Source organism: Mus pahari, chromosome 2 (assembly GCF_900095145.1).
Source record: "Mus pahari chromosome 2, PAHARI_EIJ_v1.1, whole genome shotgun sequence".
NCBI lineage: Eukaryota > Metazoa > Chordata > Mammalia > Rodentia > Muridae > Mus > Mus pahari.
Genome location: NC_034591.1, coordinates 62334578 through 62343945, shown reverse-complemented (window position 1 = coordinate 62343945; position 9368 = coordinate 62334578). Strand labels below are relative to the sequence as shown.

Below are 9368 nucleotides of genomic sequence, written 5' to 3'. Positions count from 1 at the left end.
TAAAATCCATCTTGGTTATCTCCAGTCCACAATAAATTTCAACATGTAGCTGTCAGTTCTATAAAGAACAAGGCAGATTATGCACACTAGCATAATCTGCAATAGTGAACAGAGCACACATATTGAGATAACACGAAGAACCAAATAAATGAATGGCTGAATGAGGGAATGGATGAAGTGGCCACCAACAAACTACAGTGAGTCATATATCAAATTGAGTCATTGCTACCAAAATTTATTAAGAACTTAAAGCAAATGAGCCTTTTCCGTGGTCTGATATGACACCATATCTGTCAGGTCTTGAGGTAACCCATGCTCACTCTCATTTTTCTTCTATTTTCCCTATGAACTACAGTGTTTCCTATACTAAATTTAACAATGTTTCCTATAGCATGGTCCATGGGCTAGCTAGTCAACAAGAGATGAGAGAAAATTAAAAATTTGAATGCTTGTCCATTCCTTTCAAAACATATACTTTTGCAAGTTCCCCAGGTGATCTAAAGGTACAAAATTGTCATTCAGTGAGAAACACTGGACTCTACAGTCCCTAGGAAAGAGTAAACAAGACTCCTACACACCAGTGATGAAGTCTCCATTCCACATGCCAGAGATACTGTGGGGCCACTGTCTTATGGCTCAAGAGCTAGCTTCACCCACAGAGTGCCATGCCAATCATCTTCAGTAATTATAGCTTCTGATACTGCAACCTCTTGCAGGAGATGGGAGAATCCACACCACCACACGGTCACCTCGTGAGCAGAAACAACATTACAGCATCTTGCAGGTGTATTTCTATCAAGGACTAAATATTTTTTCCCAATAGTTGTGAAGTTGCTCTGCATCACTCTAAATGAGATATAATTAACCACAATATTCACTTCAGAAGAAACTTGCAAGAACTAAGTAAATTTAGAAGTAGAAAAGAGTAATATACAATATAGTATTTAGGTGCTGCTGTGTTTAAATTGAATGGAAGCCACAAATCTTTCATGTGGTATTTGTTCTGCAATTATCACCTAGCTGATTATAACAATTTTGAATATGCAATAAAAATATGAATGCCCTTGGCTTGGTAGTGGACTGCATTTCCAAAGATTATATGAGATATCCATTCTCACTCAGAGGTGACTCATACTTTGTCCTCATACTCTGTTTCTGCTGTCTGCTCATTGCTCCTGTGCTCTGCCAGTGCTTGCTCTATTACTGGAGTTCTTAGTATTAGCACATCATTATTTTCACATTTTTGGTGGAGACAAAATATTATTACTACCTAATAAAGATCTTTTTCATTTTGAACAAAGAGATAGGATTGGTCAGGGATATATTAATTCTTAGATGTTGGTTGAATGTAATTCTCCGTGTCTAATGAGAATCATCTTCATTTTTCACTTTATGATGTCCACATTTAAAGTCCAGAGCTTAAAACAAAACAAAACAAAAACAAAAACAACCAAAAAAAAAACTTTGTGCATAGAAGTCATCATTCAGGAAAAACATTCCGAGAAGTGAGAACTCTTTTTCTATCAGGCCTTGTAGAACCAGTTGAGCTCATCACACACACTAAACTACACAGATACTTTGATACAAAGATACTTCACTTAGCATGGCCTTCCTTAGGACATCTAGTCAGTTTATTTGATATCAATGATACTGATATAGCACTACAAGATTATGGTAATATGGTTATACTATCATGGTTAAAATCAGAGGGCTTTAGAGACAAGTTGTCTGAGGTAGTCAAGAGTGTACTGCTTTTAGATCATACATTTACAACAAAGACCAATAATAGGAGGGTCTCTACCTATTTTTTTAATGATGGCTAAGCAAAATGATCCATATGCAGTTCTATCAATATGTAGTAAAGGGCACTTTCTAAGTAATTAAATAAAATGGTCGCCTATTATGTGTCCATGTCTCCATTTATACACAGTAATTACTATCGGTTAATGTCAAAATGAAGAACACACATTCTTTTGAACAAGGCTGATATTCACCATCATGGTGGCATTGAGCAATGCTCTAAACATGAGAATCTGTTCTGTCTGTACTCAGGATAAAAAATATATGGTAGCTCAACATTACAGATCTTTCTATAGGATCTTTAAACACCCTAAGTTATTTTATCTAATGTTCACTTTCAGCTCATTTAAGGGATCAATGCTCTATTGTACTCTAGCTACAAAAATAATCAGGTGAAACCCTTCTAAATGGCACTGTAGTGTTTTTCGTGATTGTGTCCGTTTGCTTGCTAGCTTGCTTGTTTGGCTGATTGATTTCTTTTGAGACAGGATCTCTTAATGAAACTCTGGCTGTCCTGGAACTCTTTATATCGAACTCTTCAAGATTCTCCTGCCTCTGTCTTCCAAGTTCTGGGATGAAAAGCATGTCCCAGATGTCTATCAGGCTTAAAAATTCTCCCTTCTTATTCCTAAACCTCGTGTTTTAAATCTGTTCCTTCACTCAGTTCAACAAATTAACTCCATAACAAGTCAGTAATTTTTATTTGAAAGTAATACATGGCATAGACAATGGATAGAAACCTCCAAAGAATTCCTGGCTTGGTCAAGTGTGATGTGGGAACTATCACTTGTATGATGGGTTTCAGCGCAGGTCACTATGTTTGGATATGGCTTGTTTTTCTTTTGAATCTTTTGTTGTCAGCTTATTTGATTAGATTTAAAAAATTTAACAGATTCAACTAAAAGATTCAGGGAATAATTTAAGTATTGTTTAATTTCACAGCTAATTAATTCAACTAAAAAGAAAAATTACATCTGACAAAACTTCATCTAGTAGGGAGCTAAGGACTACGAAGTTATTAATCCTGCAGGTTAGGAGGATATTGAGATCTCATGTCATTAAACCTGATAACAAAAGGCAATGAATATTCCTGGATTTAAGAAATAATTGGAGATCAAAATTAGAGGAAACTACCAAGGCTTGTGGTGGGAACACCACACCAAACAAGAATGACTTTCTTTGCACAGTGACCTCCTGAGGGCACCCTTGACCTCAGCATTCCTCAGGCTGTAGATCAGAGGATTTAGCATGGGGTTGAAAAAACTGTAAAACAGGAAAAGAACCTTCTGCTGCTCCTCTGGGTGCTGGGACTTGGGGGCCATGTACATGACAATGGCACTGCCAAAGAAGAGCCCTACCACACAGAGGTGGGAGGAACAGGTGGAGAAGGCCTTTCTGCGACCCTCCCCTGACTGGATCCTCAGGATAGCCACCAGGATGCATGTGTAGGAGACTAGAACAAAGCACAGGGGCCCCACTAAGGTGAACACACAGGCTGCAAAGATGACAACTTGATTGAGTGTTGTGTCAGCACAGGCCAGCTTGAGGACAGACAGGATTTCACAGAAGAAGTGATTGATTTTATTAGGTCCACAGAAGGGCAGCCTCAGGATGAGAAGTAAGTGGACCAGAGAAAGGAAAAAGCTGACTATCCAGGAAACAGCAGCCAGGATGGTACACACTCTCCAGTTCATGATGACCGTGTAGTATAGCGGGTGGCAGATGGCAACATATCGATCATAGGACATCACCACAAGGAGAAGACATTCGGTGATAGCAAATGTCAAAAATAGATAAGTCTGTGTCATGCATCCAGTAAAGGTGATAGGCCTGGTCTCATCCAAGAGGTTTATGAGTGTCTGAGGCACTGTGTTGCAGGCATAGGCCATATCGACAACAGCCAGGTGGGACAGGAAGAAGTACATGGGAGTGTGGAGTCTGGAGTCCAGGCAGATCATTGCAAGGATAGTCCCATTCCCCAGTATGGTGAAAGTATAGAAGAGAGAGAAAAGCAGAAAAAGAACTAGGTGAATCCTCGGGCCGAGACAGAATCCCAGCAGGACGAACTCTGTGACCATGGTCTGATTTTCCTCCATTTCACTCTGAAAGAGGATGCAGAGAACTGAGACTCAATTCTTGTAAAATATGGTTTTATCACTTATCTCAGATTTTAGCAGCATGAGAAAACTATTAGTAAGCATCAATAAATATATTTAATCATTAATAAGTTAATGGTGTATTATTAAAAAGTTGTGCACAAACTATAGCTTTACCTGACACCCAACTTTTGTAAGAGTACTACATTGCCAGTGCATAATTAGAATAATTGGAACTGGAGCAATTATGAAGTAGCAAACCCTACACACAAGACAATTGTGAAACATACTTTGTCTCGGAGTTTTTTACATGCAAAAATATAAAGGAGTTGCTGAGGTCTCAGAATCAAACATCACACAACTTGGAATGAACACAAATCAAGTAGTGAAAAATCTTTTAAAATGAAAATAATATCAGAAAAGAAAAAATAATTTCTTTGATAGAATTTACATTTGTTAAATATCCAACTCATAGCTAAAATCTAGAGGTTGCTTACATAACTTAAAGAAAGTCTTGAATGAACTGTTTTTAATGATTGGATTACATGCTCATCAAGTGGAATTTGATGGGTAAGAAAATTCAGGGCCTTTGACGAACACAAGGTGATGTATAGATGCACACATAGACTTTGAAATATTAGTGATGAGGAAGGAGGGGTGGAAATTATGTCTATTGACAATAATACATGATGTTGTGTGCTTACATATTTGTTTTTGTGTATCTATCCAAAACACATTTCATTGCCTTGAAATTTAGACAATAACCAATGTTTGGCTATTTTGTGGCTAATCAAGTGGGATATTCACAGGATTATCAATATATTCCAGGAAAATGGGATGATTTTTAGTTTCATCAAATGTATTGCCACCCAGACTCAGTGTATGGGAGTTCTTGTGAACATTTAAGGATTTGGAAGGATGCTTGGTAAGAGCCTATATAAATACTCTTGCAGGCAAATTTCCCATATACTATTATTCAGACCTTTCTATGTTTTCTCTGAAGAATATTAGCACAGAATAAAAATATGGAAGACATGCACTAGTTTTGCTATTAATCTATTTCCCCATATTAGTAATACACACTATATTTGAAATCCAAAGCACAAGGATTTGCAATTGAAGGTGGAAAAAAGTTGGCTGATCTTGGCATGAATAACTATATATGCTTCGCCTTTTCCAAAAATAGCAAGAGCCAATCTCTAGTTTAATTAACATCAGTAATAAAGGAGATTTTAAAAAATGTTTCCCAAAGAAATTGGCATGGCAGACAGAATTTTATTCTGAGAAAGACTCTCATAAAAGAGACATGCAACTGATGAGAATAACAAGGTAGAAGTAGAAATAAGACTACATCAGCAAGCTCAGGACTGNACAGTTCAGATAGGACCATCTGAAGCTTGATGTTATGTATATTCTCTTAGATGTGGACTTAAACAACTCAAGAATTCATATGTAGACAATTTCAGGAGATATTATGACATATATGAGATACCATTTTATACACAGTATAACATGAAGGCAGGAGATGTGTTTGGAATGTAGAATCTGGGCAAGTGACATCTGGGGACGGAACAAGAAACCAGTTGGAAGAAAGATTCTAGCCACCTGATAGATGTCTGTAGTCCACATGGACGGCTTTCAGTGATTTCTTATCAATAATTTTACTGAAAATGATCTCTGACTAGATCTTCTTGCTCTCATTTCAAGTTCCTCAGCACTGTCAGGTTATAATTTCTTTTCTGAGCAGATATCTCTGTAGAGATGGAATATATAATTAGCAAAATTATATGCAAACATTTCAGTTACATTTTAAACTTTAAATAAATAAGATTTCAACATTATGGCTTATGCCTTATCCTCCTGTGACTTGGCATAGCATGATGCTGTTGTTGAAGAAAATTTGCACAATTTGGTATAATACCTGGGTACCACACACTAGACCATTAAAAACCCTTTAAGCAGTACTTTGGAAAAGACAAGCTGTTGGTGATGTTAACAGATAAAACATCTATTATTTTTATAGCCAAATGGCTAAATCAATTTGACAGAAAAGTTATCTAAAGAGCATATATTTAAAACTGCATAAAATGATTTAATATTAGGATAATAAATTTATTATTATTATCTGTGGTTGACAAACTCTGTAAATTAAATTTTAACACATGGGACATAAAGTTAAATTTAACACATGATGTATAAAAAAACACACTAGGATGTAGATTTTTGCAAAGCAAAAATATTACAGATACCATGTTTGATACATTAGGACCCATTTGGTACAGTTGCCTACTGTTTATTGAAAAGCTGGGGAGCAGGTTTACTCCTATTCCATATTTGGCAATTGATACATATTTGATAATAGCAAATAAATGTAAACAATCAATAAACTACTAACTAATGTTGTCTTAAGAGGTCTTGCTTCTTTTATAGTAAAATCTCTGCTAATTATTCTAAGTTAAATCCTTCTCCCACAGGAAATGGTCCTTTAATGTAGAAAAAAGCCATTGCTGTAATTCATATTAAAGTAAGATCTTTAAAATAGGATAAGACCACTTGAAGGGTCCACAAAATGTTAATCACTTGTATTTAGTATAGGTTAATCTTTATAATTCTTTTCATTTGAATTCAATGCAATGTATCTAAAGGTAATTAAAACAACCAATTAGAAACCAAACATAAAATTTCCAGGGTCCGCACAGATTTCACTTTGAAGTATGTTCCAGTTACAAGTGTAAATTTAAAAAGAATTAATGTGATGATATACATTAATCTATGTATGTATGTATGTCTTCAGAAATTAAAAGTTGTCTAACTGGTATAGTGAATAAATGTTTTAGTTACTCTAAAGTACTAAAAGAAGGAAAGCACTTCTTTATAGATAAACAAATTATCATCACTTGTAATTGACCATATTTTAAAAAGTGAATCTCAAGTTTGATGAAGTATCCATTTCTTTTCTATGGTAGCAGGCATGACCAAAGCAACATTCAAACAGCCACCCCATTGTTCCTCAGTTGCTTATCTCAACTGATTACTTGTAACTACCAAGGAAGAAGCCATTACTTTTCTTTCTTCCATATTGATGAGATAGAGACTTTGCCAAGTTATCATATGGAATGAGGATTGATGAGGTAAATGAATATATACCAGAAACAATTGAAGGTCAGTCTTACTGAATCATCTCTTCACTAATCTTTGAATTCTAGTTAATCATCTGGTTCATGCACTGTGTGTACCCAGCACTGTAGTAGGGTACAACAGACTAAGGATTGTAATATTATAAGGACGTTGTTGTAAACATGTGTTTCAGAGCCAAGAGAAGACATAAAAGAGTCAATATTAAACATAAAAATTTACTAAACAGAAGATTTAAATAATTATTGAGAATCTCATTCTTTTTCCATTTTTCCTACACCCACTCACACCTCAGTTCCCTCCCTTCACCAAAATGCATCCTCTAGATTCCAGAAAATATTACATATATTCCTACTAATTTACTATATTCTAGGTACCTGGATATGTCTTGAAAGTTATATGACATATAAAGATCAGACATAAACATAAAATGCATTTGGCTTTTACAGTCCAATGCAATAAAAAAATGTATTTTTACAGGACTGACAGGAATTAAATGGAACCTTTAGAAGACAATCAGTATGTGTTAATTTCATTGAAAGGAAACATCATCCTGCAACAAATTCTACTATAATTTTTGTGAAGTAGGAAAGTTATTCTACGTATTTCATCTAAAGTCATGATATGGAAATTATTATTTGCACAGAATATGAATAAGCATGTATAATTAGCATTCATAGAGACAATCTATTTCTCATTATAATATAGAAATAAAGAGTAGCAATAACAGAAGAAGACTTAAGCAAAGACAAGATGCTTCAACTGTCTGGGAAGAATTTGTGGTGTACTAAATTTAACATTGTTACCCTTGTTAACTCACACATTAACATCCAAGAATATCAGAAGAGGAAACAGCTGGAAGCTGGCACAAATCCTATTCCTGCAGAATTTCTGGGGAACTGTAGAATACTCAGGTCTGCTCCTGCTTGAAATGCAGCAAAAACCTCAGGAAAGGAGATTTTATTCTCTGAGGACTCAGCCTAGTTGGCAGCTCTTGAGTGTCCTTGGAGGAGCAGGGCCAGGAGACACCATGCATGACTTCCTCTGTGGGAAGCAAAGACTCTTTCTATTTCTCTTTCTATTGCTGCTGCCACCCTCAACCAGACAAACAGTTAAGAATCCCAGATAAAGAGACAACTCTGAAACAATGCCCATCAGAATCCATGGATAGTGATTGATATTTTTTTAATGTCATAATTCCTGTTTCATTGTCTTCATTCTAAGATGAACTTAGAAGCTAGAAGATTCTGGGGAACTTGTCAAGAAGTAGAAGCAATGAGTGAACTTTTGGAATCTGCTCGGAAGCTCAGCCTCTCCTGGATGGAATCTAGAGAAGTGAGTAGAAATGAGAAGTTAAGACGCAAAAAACTTATGAAGGAAACTCACATTCCAAATTGCAGAGAGTGTGGGAGCTGCATAAGAAGAAATAAAGAGGATTGGGGAGTTCAAGGAGAGGTCATGGTATCCCAGAATGGCCCTTTGAGACTTATCTGAAGCAGTGCATTTTAGTGTAGGAACCACCAATGTAGGTCATTGATTAGAAATAATTCTCTTACAAACAGGTGGTGTTGGTGCATTCCTTTAACTCCAGGATGTGGGTGCAGAGGCAGGAGGATCTCTGAGTTTGAGAGCAGTTTGGTCTAGTGAGTGAGTTCCAGGAGAGCCAGGGCTATACAGTGATTCATAAATTCCTGGGAAGACTAGAGTCTCTACAATATGGCTACCTTCATGAGTTGTTATCTGAAACCATCCTCACTTCTATTTCTATATCTTTTGATATTAGACATTGGGGAGAGAGGGAGAACAGTTCAATTGAAACCACTCCAAAATTTATAAAATCAATGAATTCATTACGTTGTAAAGGATATCTGGATTTAGAGCATAAACAAAAGAAAGAAGGGTTGTGTTTCTACATTTACAGGACATGTTCACATCTACTATAAATATGTATTTGTGTTAAAAATAAACATTTTGGTTTATTTTTCAAGACAGGATTCCCTGTGTAGCCCTGGCTATCTTGGAACTCATTCTGTAGACCAGGCTGGCCTTGAACTCAGAGCTCTGCCTGTGTCTGCCTCCTGAGTGCTGGAATTAAAGGCATGCACCACCACTGCCTGGATGAAAAGAAACACAGTTTTAAAAGGAAGCCAAAAATCCTAATTCTTTTATAAAAAACATTGTGTGTCAGATACACGCTATACAACTTTCATCTCCTTTTGTGCCCATATGAACTACAATTAATGTAAGTAAAACTTTGAAAAATTATAAATTTTAGAGCACTAAAATTTGGAAATCAGTATGGCAGTTTGTACTGGATAGCTTTGTGTCAACTTGACA

General features: G+C 36.0%; 1 protein-coding gene across 1 annotated transcript; it reads right to left on the bottom strand.

The window, feature by feature from the left end:
• Window positions 1-2875: 2875 nt before the first annotated feature.
• On the bottom strand, window positions 2876-3922 carry LOC110316993 (olfactory receptor 2A1/2A42-like). The gene has a single exon (XM_021191322.1). It carries the CDS (start codon window positions 3894-3896, stop codon window positions 2931-2933), a length of 966 nt encoding a protein of 321 aa, XP_021046981.1. The 5' UTR covers window positions 3897-3922; the 3' UTR covers window positions 2876-2930.
• Window positions 3923-9368: the final 5446 nt, after the last annotated feature.